The 17324-nt window shown below is 45.3% G+C and overlaps 2 protein-coding genes across 4 annotated transcripts in view; one reads left to right on the forward strand and one right to left on the reverse strand.

Annotated features, from left to right (window-relative positions):
- The window catches only part of Plekhh1 (pleckstrin homology, MyTH4 and FERM domain containing H1), a 57450-nt gene extending 48794 nt beyond the window's left edge, over positions 1 to 8656 (forward strand). For both annotated transcript variants that reach the window (XM_048362053.1, XM_048362054.1), the window contains exons 22-29: positions 621 to 776; positions 1722 to 1822; positions 2559 to 2700; positions 3942 to 4084; positions 4192 to 4321; positions 5725 to 5811; positions 6077 to 6223; positions 6625 to 8656. In XM_048362053.1, the coding sequence (XP_048218010.1) occupies positions 621 to 776; positions 1722 to 1822; positions 2559 to 2700; positions 3942 to 4084; positions 4192 to 4321; positions 5725 to 5811; positions 6077 to 6223; positions 6625 to 6786 (1068 nt within the window). In that variant the 3' untranslated portion in view covers positions 6787 to 8656. The remainder of the gene's footprint in view (positions 1 to 620; positions 777 to 1721; positions 1823 to 2558; positions 2701 to 3941; positions 4085 to 4191; positions 4322 to 5724; positions 5812 to 6076; positions 6224 to 6624) is intronic.
- Positions 8657 to 9545: 889 nt separating this feature from the next.
- On the reverse strand, positions 9546 to 16984 carry Pigh (phosphatidylinositol glycan anchor biosynthesis class H). Of its 2 annotated transcripts, none has more exons than XM_048361740.1 (4): positions 16576 to 16984; positions 13471 to 13680; positions 11882 to 11962; positions 9546 to 10013 (listed from the first exon to the last, which is right to left on the reverse strand). In XM_048361740.1, the coding sequence occupies exons 1-4, from the start codon at positions 16753 to 16755 to the stop codon at positions 9921 to 9923; spliced, it is 564 nt and encodes a 187-aa protein (XP_048217697.1). In that variant the 5' UTR covers positions 16756 to 16984; the 3' UTR covers positions 9546 to 9920. The 2 variants fall into 2 exon arrangements, with proteins under 2 accessions (XP_048217697.1, XP_048217696.1); XM_048361739.1 differs by having other exon boundaries at positions 11882 to 11965; positions 16576 to 16977.
- Between the last annotated feature and the right edge of the window lie 340 nt (positions 16985 to 17324).

Raw genomic sequence — 17324 nt, forward strand, 5'->3', positions numbered from 1 at the left:
AGACAAATGTGAACTTAGGTCTTTTTGCTTAATTTTAGTACATACTCTTGGATTTTTTTTCTTGTTGCTAGTCTTGGGGCTTGAACTCAGTGCCTGGGCCACTGTCCTTGAGATTTTTCTGCTCAAGGCTAGAGCTCTACCACTTGAATCATAGCTCTCCTGCCTTTTTGGTGGTTAACTGGAAATAAGACTCTAATGAACTTTCTTGCCTGGGCTGGCTTTAAATCTCAATTCTCAGATCTCAGCCTCCTGAGTAGCTAGGATTCCAGGCATGAACCATCAGCACCTGGCTTTTTTTTTTTTTTGCTTTTTTTTGCCCAGGCCTGGCCTCAGCCCGCAGTCCCCATACCTGTGCCTCCCATATAGTAGGCATTATATTACCCCACACTAGGCCAGCTTTCAGAATCTTAATAGACAAATCAGCAAGAAGGGTGGGCCTAGGATTTGGAGTAGGAGATAGTGTAATAGGTAGGGAGAGGGAGCCTGAGTCCTAAAAGTGCTTTGCTGTTTGGTGCCTTGGAACTGGGGTTTAAAACCCAGTACATGAACAAGGGAGCTTGAAACACTAAGTGAGCTTCCCAGGAAGTTTGCTCTGGGTCAGATGGTCTCTTTCCCACCAGGTGGTTGGTTTTGACGGCTCTTCTACAGTTGATGAGTTCCTCCAGCGGCTGAACCAGGACACAGGCATGAGGAAGTCATCCCACTCTGGCTTTGCCCTCTTTACAGACGATCCTTCGGGCAGGGACCTGGAGCACTACCTGCAGGGGAGTGTCAAGGTGATAGCCTCGCTGCTTGGCTGCCTCCTGGCTCAGGGATCTAGGTGGTAGGGGCAAAGTCTATCTGGCAGGTGCCTATCTGTTCAGCAGCCTCATCGGCACTAAGCCCAAGGTGCTTCCCAGGCCATCCTAAAATGTATGCACAAGCAGAGCAAAGCTGTGTGTGGTCTCTGCAGCTCTGCTTCCTGGCAATGGCCGTGCAGCATTCAGAAGAGCCTCTTCTCGGTTCAGTATAGGGACAGGGAGGCCCCCCTGAGCCTGCCCCCAGTTTCATCTTCCCATCCATAGGTTGACAGCTACAGCCTTGACCCATGGGTGCCATGTGCACCAACACTCCACTTCCATCCCATCTGCAAGGGCCTGTGCTCTGCTTGTAGGTCCACCCATGGTTTAAGGAGGTAGGCTCTCCCACAATCTATGTAAGTTAAGGCCCTGCCGGATCTTGTGGTCAGGGTTGGTGCCACAGGGGTTTAGTGTCTGGGAATGTGCTACATTTGGTAGACACATAGGCTCTAGTATCTGCTTTCTTTACAGCACCAAGACAAAGGTTTCTCGTCTTTCACCATTGTTTAGGAAAACTGTGCCGTATAGCTTGTTAGTGTCTAGGCATCTGCAAGGCTTAGTTACACAATAGGCCTCTGGTATATGTATTGAAAGGAGAAATGTAGCTGGTAGAATCAAGCTTTGGGTTTTGACTGTGGCCCCTCTATTCCCCAGGAAAGCTCCCTTTTCTCTTCCTCCCAGGGCAGCGGGCAGCATTCCCTGCTTCCCAGCTCTCTGCACTCAGGGCATTGCCTCTCATCTGTAGGGGAGAAAGTGGGAGGCGTCTTGGGTCCTGGGTACGTGAGGCCCTGCAAGGCAGCCTTCCACAGGAACCACACCGCCCCATTCCTGCTCCAGCTCCCTGGGCCTTGCTCCCCTTACTTTCCTCTTTTCTTTTTCGAGATCTGTGATGCCATCTCCAAGTGGGAGCAAGCCCTGAAGGAGCTGCACCCTGGAAAGTCTGAGGGTGGGACACGCGTGGTGAAGCTGATGTACAAGAACAGGTGCACTGTGCTGCGGAGGGTAGGGCAAGCACGAGGGTTCACTGGGCGCCATCTCACTGCCTCCTCCACTGAGTGGCAAAGGGGCTGGCAGATGCCACTCTGCATTAGGGTCATCAGCTAGGGACCTCGCTGGCCCTGCTTGACCTCTCCTGACCTTCTGTTAAGACACCAGGCAGCTCAGGCTTCCTGCTAGCCTCCCAGCTCTGTGTGTGAATGTGTGTACATACCAAGAAAGCTCGCAAGCCTCATGGACAGCTGCATGTTATGATTTTCAAATGAGCACCATATATTTAAGGCTAAGGAATCGATGTTTCCTATGCACCTATTCTAGAAATATACAAGTAGACACGCATTTAAAAAAAATCAATTTCAGTAAGAAAATTCCATCTTAGTCTGTCTCTAAGCAAATAATTGCCATGAGTCTCATGGGATCTTAACACATCCAGTCCTCTTGTAAACTCTGCTTCCAGGTACCAGATTTCCCTTGCCACATACAGCCAGTCGAATGTCATATGCAGAATTAACCACGTTATTGCCGTGGACATGAGATCTGTATGGTGTGTGACTGCTGTGTGTCACAGCTGGCCACAAATGTTGAGGGCAATAGAAAATAGGTTCACAAATGGTATAAAAGGCTAGTTTCTTATTTTAGAAATTAAGATAGATATCCATGAAAAACCTATCCCTGTCTGGAATCCCAGCTGAGACACAGCTTATTCTTGCTCTCTCCCTGAAGGCTGTACTTCCGGAGTCAAGTCAAAGGGGAGACAGAGCGAGAGAGGCTGCTGCTTGCCTCTCAAACCAGTGGAGAGATCGTAGCAGGGAGATTCCCAGTCAACAAGGAACTGGCTCTTGAGATGGCTGCCCTGATGGCCCAGGTACCGGGTCTGTCCTGGAAGTGGGAGGGTCAGGATGCCCTTGTGGGACTCCGGTTAGAACCACTCCTCTCTTGGCCTGAAACAGAAGGTTCTTCAGATCCTGTCCTCAGGAGAGGGTTGCCTCACTGTCATACAGAGAGCAGAACTCCTCACCCACTGCAGATACAGGCTGTGTGCACAACAGCGGGCTGAGAATCCCAGATCTGGGTTTGAGTCCTCTTTTCCAACATGAGGTCTAAACCAAGTCACTTGACGATGCCTCTGGTTTTCTCTGTACTGAAAACCCCTTCCCTGCCTGCCTTCACAAGCTTGTACTAAGTAGGATACTTGGATGACATATATTCCTTCTGTGGAACCATTTGGGAACCATTCAACGTTTTAAGGAGACTTAGGAAGAACACCTAATCAGACTTGGCGTCCCTTGGCCATCTTGCCAGAGGTATCTGGGATACCTCCATGGTTCCTGTAAGAGTCTGGATATACCTGCTGGAAACAGGGAAAAAATAATCATGGACCTTCGTAATTATAATCATCAGTATGAATACGATAGTAGGCCCTGTGTGAAGCACTTCATATATATTTTCCTATGGAGCCCTCATTCCAGCTTAGGTGAGGAAAACTGAAGTTCAGAATTTAAGTAACTTGACCAGAAAAGAAGCAGCTAAATGGCAGAGCTGGGACTGAGCCAGGTGTCTGTCTCACACGCCAGGCTGTCCTCCTGGACCGGCAGCCCCTTCCATCCTGTAGCCTCTATTTCTGGACTAGAAACTACAAGTTTCACAGTGATTTCCTTTATTGGCACACTGACTTTAGATAAGGATTTGTCTTTGTATGCAAATAAAAGTTGCTCTAAACCTTCTAATATTATAAGACTTTTAAGATTCCTTCTCTAATGTCTATGAATCTACAGATAAAGAATGTGCTCACCAATGTTTTGTTTTGTTTTGTTTTTTGGCCAGTCCTGGGCCTTGGACTCGGCCTAAGCACTGTCCCTGGCTTCTTCCCGCTCAAGGCTAGCACTCTGCCACTTGAGCCACAGCGCCACTTCTGGCCGTTTTCTGCATATGTGGTGCTGGGGAATCGAACCTAGGGCCTCGTGTATCCGAGGCAGGCACTCTTGCCACTAGGCTATATCCCCAGCCCCAATGTTTTGTTTTAACTGAATTGCTTTGTTCACCTAACAGTACCCACCAGTTCCATTCACCCCCAGACTCCTGACTCCTCATGTGCTTCTGCCACAGGTAGAATACGGGGACTTAGAGAAGCCTGTCCTGCCAGGTGCCGGGGGCACACCTCCTGCCAAGGCTCAGCATCTCCTCCACCAGGTCCTAGACAGGTTCTACCCAAGGCGCTACAGACTTGGGGCTCCCCCGGAACAGCTGAGGTGGGTAGGCTGGGAGGTCTTGGGGCCATCCTCATGGGGAGGCCTCAGCTGGGATGAAAACACGTTGGCGCTTCACTGGCATCATTTCTCTCCATCTGCCCAACCAGGCACCTGGTGGATATGCTGAGCACAAAGTGGGCAGCATTGCAAGGCTGCTCCCCTCCTGAGTGCATCCGCATCTACCTGACTGTGGCCCGGAAATGGCCTTTCTTTGGTGCTAAGCTCTTTGCTGCTCAGGTGAGTGCCAGTGGAAGGAGCCTTCAGAATGCCCTAAGTTTTCCCTCCCGATTTGGTCACATTTGTTGGTCCAATCTGTAGCCCTCACCGACATACTACCAACCACCAGGGGTCGCCATCTCTCCAATCATTTCTGGCCAGATTTCCATGGTCCAAAACAGTTAGGATTCATTGGTTATCTTCATGTTTTCTTTCTTATTGACTTATCAGTGCTATTCCTCAAAGCAAAGAGATGATCAATTGACTCACACATGAGGATTCAGGCTTGAAATAATGCCCTTCTCACAGTGCTTTTTAAAAACTTTGAAAGACAGAACCATGTATAACCTAAACAAATTCATCTCTTCTGACTTAGCATGCCACACAGACTGCTCAGGCAACAGTTAAATTCACCTCTGGCCAGGAAGCCAATAGTAATTTCAGTTGGAACTCGTCCTCACCGGGTGTCGGGTGTGCATGAACTTTACAGATAATCATAGACATTATCCTGTGACCAGACATTATAATCACAGACATTAAGCTGGGTCATGGTCCTGTGTGCTGAAGCTGCAGATCAGGAAATGGACATTCATTCATTCATCTAACAAACAGTTGAGCTCCTACTACATCTAGTGCTAGTTTGGGGTAATAAGAAGTGAACAGACCAGACTCAGTCCCTGTCTGTCTGAAACTTCCCATCTAGTTGAGGAGGTACTTGTTCATTATAACCATACATATTTTAGTCTTGTTTTTTAGGGGGTTGCTAGGGATCAGACTGGAACCTTGAGTATGCTAAGCATATAATGTTCCTCTGATCTATACCCCAGCTCTAATATGCATGTTTTAAATAGTCACAAGTGCTATGAAGAAAAAGTAAAGGGATGTTTGGGATACTTGGTCTGGAAGTTCAGGAAACGCTTCAGAAAGAGGACCTGTCTAATAGCTCCCTGTGAAGAGGTCTTTTGGATTGTTGTATTACAACCCTAACATGAAAATTCCAGGAAATGCCCACTAAGTAGTCAGATTTTATGTGCCTAAAGCCCATAAGATTGCATATTTGTATTCCTATTTCCCTCGGATACTGTTTTTGAGACAGAAGCACTTGAGCTGGGACTAGGGGGAGAACTGTTTGTCAGTGCTACTGGCCAGCCTCCTTCCCAGCTGAGCTCTGCACCCCATATTCTGTGGTGGAACCACCTCTACCCTTGAGATGCTTAGTTGGCCAGAGCCTCAAAGCCAGTTGATCTTTGCCACAAGTAGCCTGGCTGCATGCCATTTTCTGTTTCCCAGGATGAGGTGATTGGAAATCACTGTCCCTTCACTTTCAGAAAGCACTTACAATTCCAGAACTCTTTATGTGTGTGTAATGTGTTGATGTGTTTTTGTTGTTGTTCCTTTGTTTGGGTCTCTGGCCATTTCTGCAGCCTGCCCAGCTGTCGTCCAAGGAGAGCACTCTGGTGTGGATTGCTGTGAATGAGGATGGCGTCAGCATCCTGGACCACCACACCATGGTATGGAAGGAGGAAGGCAGGCTCTCATCCCTCCCCCTCTGAACAGTGTTGTGCTCTCTCCTCTCTGGACTCAAAGGCCTGAGAAGGTCACCCTAGTTCCCATTTCCAGCCAGGGCTGTCTATCCTCTAGACCAGACACAACTTATAAACATTCATAATGTGTATCACCAAACAATGGCTACCGACCGCAGGGCACTCCCGTCTTGTTTAAAGCTTCCTGTGCTTAGAAGAGACTTTCCCCAAAACTCACTGGCTCTTTCCACAGCAAGTGCACGTCACTTACCCGTACCCTTCAGTGACAACCTTCGGCGGCTGCAGGGATGACTTCATGCTTGTGACTAGATCTGCTCCTGACCAGAGCTCTGGAAAAGGCCACATTGAGAAGCTGATTTTTCGGATGGCTGCTCCCAAGGTGCGTCATCTTACTCTGTTCTAGTGTGATGTGATGAATGTAGAAGAAACTCGACCCCAAATGAAACATTTTTCTTTGTATTGTAATCATCCCAAATTATTCAGGTTGCAAAGCAATTCAGTGTCACAGGTGCACGGTAGGAACAGGGGCTACTGGAGGGAACTGGCTCGGGGACGGCCACTGCTGTTCCTTTTTTCTTGGGAGGGTACTGGGGTTTCAGAGGACCTCTAGATAAAGAGACCCACAGGTCCCTGAACCCCCACAGTGATCCCCTTTGGTCATTGCCTGCCAGGTGAGTAAGAGAGAAAGAAGCTAAAGCCCAGAACAATCCTGTTCTCAATACAGTAGCCAGTGGAAAAGCCAATACTGGCACTAAGCTAGTTCTTCTGTGCCCTCCTTAGATTGCAGAAGCCACTTTCATCATGGCCAGTTATATGAATCACTGCTCTGCAAATGTGAATCCACCTGCCAACCCTCCCACAGCCCACCAGCCGTGGGAACTGGATGGACGCCAGTTCTTTGCTTCTGTCTCCTGCACTGCTAAAGGGCCAACATTTCTATGAAGATTTCTCCTACTCTTTTCCCCACCAGCACTGGTGTTTCTGGGATAGAATACTACTGTGATGGGTCTAGCCCTCCCTCTAACTGTTCTGTGAAGTGTACTGCAGGGTCTGTGAAGCCTTTACCTCTAGGTACCCTATGTTTTAGGGCCCAATATATGAAACTCCAGGCCCAGTGTAAAAACCACTAATTGTTTCATAAGAAATCTGACTCTGGACACTACCTGCTTCTTGACTTAGACAAGACCCAACGCTGCTGAGGGTGGTAGGGTTGCATTTGGGGCTTCTGCACTGATACTCTCAGAGGAGCCCATTAATATATATATTGCATATATATATTGCATATGATCCTTATGTGGGGATTTATACTTGAAGTTTTCTGAATATCCCAACAGAAAAAGGATTGCAATTTCCAACTCACCTGAACTCTGACAAATGCCTTCAACTCACTAAAACGACCTTTCCCAAGTGGGAAAGGTGTTGGTAAGGCTGGAGGAAACGCTAACCTGCCCCTTAGTCTGGGTGAGCACCCTCCTGGGAGCAGCTTTGATCTTTACAAGGGGCATACTATCCCTGCTGAGACACGAGCTCTTTCCTTACACTGGACTGTGAGGTGAACCTAGCACCACCACACCCTGCTCAGACAATGGCAGGATAGGTCTATCTGATGTCGCCCTGTCTCATTTTAATGGCTGGATGGGGCCCAGTGAAGGCTGTGCTCACTACTGAAGGACGAGGTGGTCACTGTTTGGAAGACCAAGCAAATGCTCTGTTTTTTGCTCCTGTGAAGCCACTGAAGATACAGAAACACAGAAGACCCTTGAAAGTTCTGGCAAACTTCTGATGGGAATGAGGTTGGACACCTGTATGTGACAGCTGCTGCAGTCTATGAAGTATAAAGTTTAGTTTCATTTTTGCCTTCCTGAAAACAACGTATCCCTATCCACTCAGATCTTCTAATTGAGCAGGGGTAGGAGGAAATGAGCTTTGCTTCCGCCCTCCCCTACAAAAAAACAAAACGAAAGAGTTCATATACTCTGATTTTCCAACACTGAAAAACTTGAGTTTTTATTTCACAGCTCTAAGGCAGTCTTACCATTTGTCAATACTATGCTAAAAACTGTGGGCTTAACGGGAGAATTCAAGAACCAAGCCTTCCTTCGTGTGTGTGTGTTATGCTGCAAAAAACTACAAGGCTGGAACTAGTTTACCTGAAACTTCAGCTGCTGTAAGCTTCCCCTTTAAAACTGACAAGCATGGTGGTAAGGGGCGTAAGCCAGCCTCTTTGAAAAGAACTTGACTCTGCAAGATAGGCAGGTTTTTAGCCATTTCTTCCCACTTCTCAGTCTCCTAAGAATTGGGGGGAGGTAGGGTGTCGAGCAGAGGCAATGCTACCTCGAGCAAGTCACACATGGAAAGTACCATGGGCTCCCATAAACCTCTCCATGGCTTTATAGCTCTGCTGATATCCTGAGTGTCTCTAAGGCCAACAAGGATGATGATATCTGCCAAGGCGTTTCTTCTTTAAGGATGTAAGAAACGAGTGTGGATGGAGCATGTTTACACTGAATTTGGGGGTGAAGCTAATTCCCTCACCATCTCTGTTCTCCCTGACACTTCAGGAATCTTCTTGGTTTAATAATTTAATATAGAAGGAAATGCCTCTGTAATTAGTTTCTCCTTTAACAAGATGGTCCCACATCTGCAAACCAAAACCAAATTTCTATCTCAAATTTTATTTTATCCCTCTTGGCAAAAGTAAAATTTTTAACAATGGAAATGCTGAGTCACAGAAAGGTATTAATGTACTTGACACCCATGACTGAAATGTTGTGATCATATTTGTCAATAAAAAGCACCTGTCTATGAACTAGGTAATTGTGTGTGTTTTGGAAAGAAAATAGTTATATAAAGAGTCATCATCTTATAAGTTGATATGTTGAGTTGAAATCCCTTGTACTACTACTTAAATGTTTTTAAAAAGTCACTGGATACTGGTGGCTTACACCTGTGATGGCAGCTACTCAGGAGGCTGAGATCTGAGGATCATGGTTCAAAGCCAGCCAAGGCAGGAGAGTCCATGAGACTTTTGTTTTGTTTGCCAGTCCTGGAGCTTGAACTCAGGGCCTGAGTACTGTCCCTGGCTTCCTTTTGCTCAAGGCTAGCACTCTACCACTTGAGCCACAGCGCCACTTCTGGCTTTTTCTGTTTATGTGGAATTGAACCCACGGCTTCATGCATGCAAGGCAAGCACTCTATCGCTAAACCACATTCCCAGCCCCTCCATAAGACTTTTATCTGCTTAATTTTGAACCAAAAAGCTGGAAGCAAAGCTGTGGTTCAAGTAGTAGAGCAAAACAGCTCAGGGACAGCACCTGGACCCTAACAAGTTCGAGCACCAGGATGGACACCAAAAACAAAACAAAAAAGTCATCATAAGTTAGCCCTGTACAGAAAGGAGTAACTACATGGGCAGAGGCTAGTATTTTGTAGACTGTTTATTCTGTTAACCCACAACTGAAGAACTTGACTTTTTCCCCTTAACTTTTTATACAGAGGTATATTGTAGAGGGAAATAACTTTCTCATGAGTCTTGCTCCACAAAGTTCAGTGTGCTTATAAAATTTCACAAAGTGCTCTTTGCTGACACCACTTTTTTTTTTTTCTGTCAGTAGAGGGGGTTAAACTCAGACAGGAGCTGTCCCTGAGCTTTTTGCTCAAGGCTAGCACTCTACCAGTTTGACCTCTACTTCCAGTTTTCCAGTGGTTAACTGGAGATGAGAGTCTCACAGACTTTCCTGTCCACACTGGGCAGGAAACCACGATCCTCAGATCTCAGCCTCCTGAGTAGCTAGGCTTCTAGGTGTGAGCCACCGGCACCCAGTTGTACCATCACTTTAGACATAGCTTAAGTTCTCTCCTTCGTTAGTAAAGTACACCTTTACCGGGGGAACACTATAGTACACAGAAATACTTGCATCAAATTCCAGTCACCTGCTCTAAGACTCTGAGATCCAGTGCATGGTGGATACTAGGCCTCTCCACCTAATGTATTACAGTAGAGAAAACAAACCAGCCACTATGGCTTAGGAGACATCTCCCATGGAAGACAGTACTGGCCTTCTGCATGCTGGGACTCATGGGCTTGTTGGTGTGGCTTTCTGGTGTGCTAGAATCTCCTGGCAGCTTCTGTACACTTCAATCAAGCAGTCCAGCCGGGGCTTGGCACTCTGAATTCCAAACAGGAAAAATGCAGAGTCAAGGTGAACACATCTCTCGCCCACATCAAGGCATCTAAATGGTACAAGTTTCTCTATAGACAATGCTGCTTGGGCTGGAAAGGAACCTACTAGAAGGACTCCCAATTAGGCTCAGCCCATAAATTACAGAAGGTGAGAGATTAAAAGATATCTTTTTGTTCTTGAGAAGTGTCACAGGTTGTAAAATAGACCTTAGGGACAGGGAGTTTAATATATAAATTCTGAAAAACATTAACAACCAAAATTAAAAGAAACACCATAGAATGAGGAAATTATATCTGGAAAGTACATTTAATAAATATTTATTACTCAATTATACAAAGAATTTTTGCAAGTATATAATTTCTAGATGAAACCCAGCTAATAAAGGTGATGGATACCATAAAACAAAGGAATACTGATGGGTATTTAGATTATAAAGGAATATGAAAAGTCTACCATTTAGAGAAATACTAATTTCAAAACTTAGATATTGAACTGAAAAGTAGCTAAATCCAGCATTAGTGAAGACTACAGAAAAACAAGAACAAATTCCAGAGACTGTAAAGCTGTCTAAGATCTACCTGCAGCCCAATCTGACACTATTGAAATCTATAAGCTTTAACAAAGTACTTACAAATATAATTCAAAAGAAATATTTTAGTTCATCTGTCTTAAATCTTTTCTGAAAAAAGAGCAGTGAAGGTGAGTCAACTATATGAGTGTATGTTATATATGTATATATATATGCATATATATCTTATATATGTAACAAGTATCCACCTAGAAAGCATATTTATTTGCCAGTCTTGGGGCTTGAACTCAGGGCCTGGGCACTGTCCCTTAGCTTCTTTTGCTCAAGCATAGTGCTTCCAGAACTTGAGCCACAGCTCCACTTTTGGCTTCTTTTGGTAATTTATTGGACATAAGAGTCTCAGACTTTCCTGATTAGGCTGACTTTGAACTGTGATCCTCAGTTCTCAGCTTCCTGCGTAGGGAGGAATACATGTGTGAGCCATGGGCACTGGCGCTTAGCTAGAAAATTAAAAAAAAATGTACTCATTACCTTATGTAACTGTACCCCTCTGTACATCACCTTTACAATAAAAAAGAAAGTAATTTGTAATCATGTTTGCACAGTATTTCTTCATAAGAGCTAAACAGAATAATAACTTGGGCATGATTTATAAAGAAGTAGTGACTTTTTATATGGGTCAAACAATATAATTCTTTAAAATTGTAAGTACAACAGCTTTGATGGGAAAGATCCATGTTAAGTGGTTTTAAATGCAAGACAAACAATGTATAATACTATACATACCTAAGTAACTACATTGGTGGACTGGCAGTTGAGACCGGCAAATAACGGGCTGGGACTATGGCCTAGTGGCAAGAGTGCTTGCCCCGTATCCATGAAGCCCTGGGTTCGATTCCCCAGCACCACATATACAGAAAATGGCCACAAGCGGCGCTGTGACTCAAGTGGCAGAGTGCTAGCCTTGAGGAAAAAGAAGCCAGGGACAGTGCTCAGGCCCTGAGTCCAAGGCCCTTGACTGGCAAAAAAAAAAAAAAAAAAAAGACCGGCAGACGGCAGATGAATGTGACTGAAGTTGTTATATGTCTATTTTCTTCTCTGAAATTTGAATGCATTCCTAATACATGTGGAAGCCTATCTTCACCACAGAGAGAAACTTATTCTAAAATAAATGAAACCCTAATGCTCACAGAAATTACCTCTCAGGTTATATTCCAATATTCTGGCAACAGTTTGCATTTCTATTGCATATGAAGGTAGAGAGGATACACAAGATGAGAAGGTAGAGGATTTCACTGGAGAAAGGAAAAAGTACTCGGCTCACCTGGAAGACAGGCACTACTTGGGATATTCTATGTGGTTCCACGGGATCCTTCAATAAAATGCAAAGGTAGTATATCACCTTCTGCTGCAAAATAAATAATAGGTCTAAGTGAAAGTTCTTTCGTTTTTTTGGTTGTGTGTGTGTGTGTGTGTGTGTGTGTGTGTGTGTGTGTGTGTGTATGAGTCAGTACTTAGGCTTGAACTCAGGAGCTCAAGTTTTCTCTCTGCTTGATTGGTCATGGCTGGCACTCTACCACTTAAGCCATGTCTCCAACCCAGCATTTTGCTGGTTAAATGGAGGTAAATCTCTCAGATTTGTCTGCTGGGGCTGGCTCTGATCCTCAGATCTCAGCAAGCCCCAGGACCAGCATAAACAACAGCAACAATAACAAAATAGTAGGAGAAAAAGAATAAAAAGTGTATTTTTAAGCTGGGCTAGAAAATAAAGTTGAAATACTTATTCTTTATCCTTGAAAACCTAATTCTTTAAAAGGAGTCATGCACAGAGCCTAACCATGTTCTGGTCAATGACTGACTATATACATAATACAATAGTGGTCCTATAAGATTATAATCAAGCTGAATGAAGCTGAAGAATGATTATTGCCTAGTGACACTATAATGTCAATGTATTTTTTGTACAAGGCAAGCACTTTACCACTAGGCTTGCCTCCTCTCTTTTGTTTTTTGCCAGTCCTGGGGCTTGGACTCAGGGCCTGAGCACTGTCTTTGGCTTCTTTTTGCTCAAGGCTAGCACTCTGCCACTTGAACCACAGCACCACTTCTGGCCATTTTCTATATATGTAGTGCTGAGGAATTTAACCCAGGGCTTCATGCATGCTAGGCAAGCATTCTACCAATAAGCCACATTCCCAGCCCCATGGCAATGTATCTTGCATGTTGTGTTGACGGCACAGAAAATCCACTGTGCAGCTGAGTGTTACTGATTCATGCCTGTAACCCTAGCTACTCAAGAGGCTAAGATCTGAGGATTGTGGGTTGAAGCCAGCCTGCCAAGCAGGAAATTCCATGAAACTGTAGCGCCAATCAACGTCCAAAAAGAAAAACAAAACTTGGAGCAGGGCACCAATGGCTTACATCTGTAATGCTAGCTACACAAAAGCTGAGATCTAAGGAGCGCAGTTAGAAGCCAGTCCCAACAGTAAAGTCCATGAGACTCTTATCTCCAATTAACCACCAGAAAACTGGAAGTGGCGCTGGGGCTCAAGTGGTAGAGTTCTAGCCTCGAGCTGAAGAGCCATGACTCCTCCCCACCCCCCAAAAAAAAGCTTTTTGTCAGTGTGTTATGATGTCTGCACAGTGAGGAAATTGGTCAACAATGTGTTTCTCAGAACATACTATCACTAAGTGAAGCACAATTGTACAGCGACTTATCTTTTCAAAGTAAGTCTCACTTGCTATAGTTTAGACATACCCATCAGAAAACAAACACAAGTACTGCAACAGTGGGTACTCAAGCTTAATACTGTGACATCAGATACTTGAGGTGTTAGACTCAGTTTAGATCCTGGAACACCCCTAAGGCCCCTCCATAAAGGCCTGAGATACATACTACTTTTAAATACTTACCATGTAAATAGCCTCATTAATGACAATATCTTTGACCTTGCCCATTTCTATGAAGGTGGTACTTTCTTTGCCAGAGGCATAATATGAAGTCATCTGGATGCCAAGGGAACCAATGATTAACAAAGTCTCTTGATCAATCTTCACAAAATGGAGGTAACCAAGTAGGCCTAAGAGGGTGATGAAGATGGCAGCAGAAAGGATCATGCTGTTCTGAAAAGAGCCAGATATGGGCATTAAGATATTTGTGCTATATGACAGGTTGACTAGACAATTCTGAAAAAGGCATTTGCTCTGCTGTGAGCTAAGCTGAAGGTAGCATGTGCACTGGAAAAGAGGAAATCACTTCTACTTGGGCTAGTTAAGTGCTGTGAAAGTATATAGTGAAATGGATCCAGACTACTAACAAGCAGATCTGGGTAGAGCCTCCAGCAAAATGTCTATCATCACGTCAGTCTCTGACATTTTTCTGCCAAAATTGCAACTTAAGGACCCAGATCTTTTCCTCTCATTCTCCCTCCAGAGAATGTATAACACAAAATCATAAACCGAACAATTGTAAAGTGCTTATTTAGCAGAGCAGCAGATGCTGCTGCTTGCCTTTTCCTAACTCATTTGGAATGAATCATGATTGACTCAGAAAGGGAGATGTCACAACCCTGACCAATAGGTGTGGTGGTTGAAGGGTCTGCAGAAGGGACAAACTTCATCACACTGATGAAATGATGTGTAAGGGCTAAAAAAAAAAAAAGGTAGCTAGGGGCTGGGAATGTGGGCTTAGTAGTAGAGTACTTGCCTAGCATGCATGAAGCCTTGGGTTCAATTCCTCAGTCCCACATAAACAGAAAAAGCCAGAAATGGCGCTGTGGCTCAAGTGGTAGAGTGCTAGCTTTGAGCACAGAGAGGCTCAGGGACAGAGCCCAGGCCCCAAATTCAAGCCCAGGACTGACAAAAAAAAAAAAAAGGTAGCTAGTCTGAAGGTAGAGCTCAGTGTCTTGCCTAGCATGCACAAGGCAGCTTAATTGGCAGTGCAAGTGCATACACTTATGTGCTCACATACACATGCATACGTGTATACATACAATTATAGTTATTATGTATTCCCTTGAGTGTAAGGCATATTTACAACCTTTTAACATTTCTGAAGTTGAAATTTTATTGGTGTGTTTATTTTCTCCAGAAGCTATTATTTAGAATGTTTAACACACAGGAAAAAAATCAATAACCCAGAAGCAATAAATTTCAGTAATTCTGGGCCTCATTTCTCGAAGCCAAGAAGTGTCTCATTTTTTGTACTGACCAACGAACCTCTTTGAGGGCTGGGAATATGGCCTAGTGGTAAAGTGCTTGTCTCGTATACAAAGAAGCCCTGGGTTCAATTCCTTAGCACCACGTATATAGAAAAAGCCGGAAGTGGCACTGTGACTCAAGTGGCAGAGTGCTAGCCTTGAGCAAAAAGAAACCAGGGACAGTGCTCAGGCCCTGAGTTCAAGCCCCAGGACTGGCAAAAAAAAAAAAAAAAAAAAAAACCAAAAAACCTCTTTCACCTAACTCCAGTCAGACTCCTCTAAGCCCCCTGGCCCACCACCTTGGTGTATGTCTTTGATGGACCTGTACTGCCAGGTGTATATAGCAAGAAACTGGCTGACCAATAGCTATACCCTTATGAACACATAAGATGATGCTAAGTGAAATGAACTCCATGTTATGGAAACGACTGTTATATCACAGTTGTAACTACTTTCAACGTCCCATCTGTATCTGTAGCTTCTATTATTGATGATGTTCTTGTATCCACCTTCCTGTGGTTGTACCTACACTATCTCTGTAATCTTATCTGAGTATATTGGAAACCGTGTATACTGGTATTAGAAATAGGAAATTGAAAGGGAATACCAAAATTGAGAGACACAGGGTAAAAAAAAGACAAACAACTACAAAAGCAATACTTGCAAAACTGTTCGGTGTAAGTGAACTGAACAAACACCTGGGGGGGGGAGGGAAAGAGGGAGGTGGGAGGGGGGTATGAGGGACAAGGTAACAAACAGTACAAGAAATGTATCCAATGCCTAATGTATGAAACTGTAACCTCTCTGTACATCAGTTTGATAATAAAAAATTGAAAAAAAAAACTGGCTGAGTTAGAGAATACCCTTATTTCGTAACTAATCACATGACTTGCTAGGTTAGATTTCTATTACTATAATAAAATGCCTAAGATAGCCTAAAAGCATATTAATTCCATTTCACAGATGTGAAAATTTGAGGCTCTGAGAAAATGGGAATGATCCTGTAAGCTTAAGCGTAGAAACCACTCGTGACTAAAATTTCCTGCTGGACGCTGGTGGCTCACGCCTGTAACCCTAGCTTCTCAGGAGGCTGAGATCTGAGGATCATGGTTTGAAGCCAGCCAGGGCAGGAAAGTCCATGAGACTCTTACCTCCAATTAACCCCCAGAAAACCTGAAGCAGACCTGTTGCTCCAAGTGGTAGAGCACTAGCCTTGAGTAAAAAAACCCAGGGACAGCGCCCAGCTTGAACCCTGAGCTCAAGCGCCCACAGCCGACCAAAAAAAAGAATAAAAATAAAAAGTTTCCTAATTTTTTTTTTCGAGAGTGCGCTTGAAATTGAGGAAGGGGTTGAGAGAAGAGTTAAACTACCGTGAAAAGACAGAGATTAAGAAAAATACAAATATGTCTATGCACACATACTTGTATGGGCAAAAAAAAATGTTTCTGGAAGGGAGAAGGGCGTTGGCAGTGGAGGTGCTGGAGGTGGACAGTGCACGAAGAAGAGCTCTTGGGACTCGGGGATGGAAGGACTCAGAGTGAGTCCTCACGTCTTGAGCTAGGTCAGAACTAGGTGTGTGCTGGTTGGATCCGCCACGCGGGGCCGCGGCCGGGCGGACAGAGCGAACCAACGTCCAGGAGCGCAAACTTCCCTAACTCTAGAGACAGGCGCTGTCCAGCGACCAGGAGGTCCGACAGCACGCGAGGCCACGCCCCCTGTGCCACGCCCCTCGATGCCCCGCCTCCCGACCCTACAAGGGTGAGCGGCTCACACCTAAGAACCTTCCAGAGCCCAGCCACCAGGGGCCGCCCGCCATTACCTCAAAGAGGCTGAAGAGCCCGTAAGCCACCAACCACACCGCGCAGGTGACAGCCGTGAGTGAGCGCAACGAAAGCCGAGGGCAACTGAGGCAGAACTCCCGGCAGTACGGCGAGTAGTAACGACGCTGCAAGGCCAGGCGGCCGCCGCAAAGATCCGTGAAGCTCTTTTCGTCCTCCATGGCAGGCCGGCTCCCGCCGCGCCCGCGCCGCTCTAGCCCACTCGCGAGTCCCGCGCTAGTCTCGTTGGTTCCCCATCCGCTTCCGGAAGTGTGTAGGCCTCGCCCACTGCAGTCTGCGCAGCCGCAGTTGCATAGGGAGCGCTGTGCTAGGGTTAGGGGTGTAAGTTCTTCCAGGCGTTATGTTGGGCCCAGCAGCTATGGTTGTCTGCAGAGATTCCTAAACTAATTACTGTGACTATGCCAACGCGAACTCCAATATTTTCTTTCATCCACTGTGTAGGGTTTGAGGTGCTGGAAATACTGACAATGTCTCTCTGCCCTGAAGTAGCTCCTTTTTCTTGTAGGGGAAATAATATGGAAATAAAATACTGTTCCTGATCATAATCAGCTGTCTGGTTGGGATAGACTGGGTACTTTAATAAGGCTCTGATGTTTTTTTTTTGTTTTGTTTTTGTTTTTTTGCCAGTCCTGGGCCTTGGACTCAGGGTCTGAGCACTGTCCCTGGCTTCTTTTTTGCTCAAGGCTAGCACTCTGCCACTTGAGCCACAGCACCACGTCTGGCCATTTTC

The sequence above is a fragment of the Perognathus longimembris genome, chromosome 14 (assembly GCF_023159225.1).
Source record: "Perognathus longimembris pacificus isolate PPM17 chromosome 14, ASM2315922v1, whole genome shotgun sequence".
NCBI classification, from domain to species: domain Eukaryota; kingdom Metazoa; phylum Chordata; class Mammalia; order Rodentia; family Heteromyidae; genus Perognathus; species Perognathus longimembris.

Coding starts and splice junctions, on each gene's coding strand:
- Pigh (XM_048361739.1), bottom strand. CDS start 16,755: ATGGAGGACGAAAAGAGCTTCACGGATCTTTGCGGCGGCCGCCTGGCC. Junction 11,966..13,470: donor TTAATGAGGCTATTTACATG/GTAAGTATTTAA, acceptor TTTATTTTGCAG/CAGAAGGTGATATACTACCT. Junction 10,014..11,881: donor AAGTAGTGCCTGTCTTCCAG/GTGAGCCGAGTA, acceptor TTTGGAATTCAG/AGTGCCAAGCCCCGGCTGGA.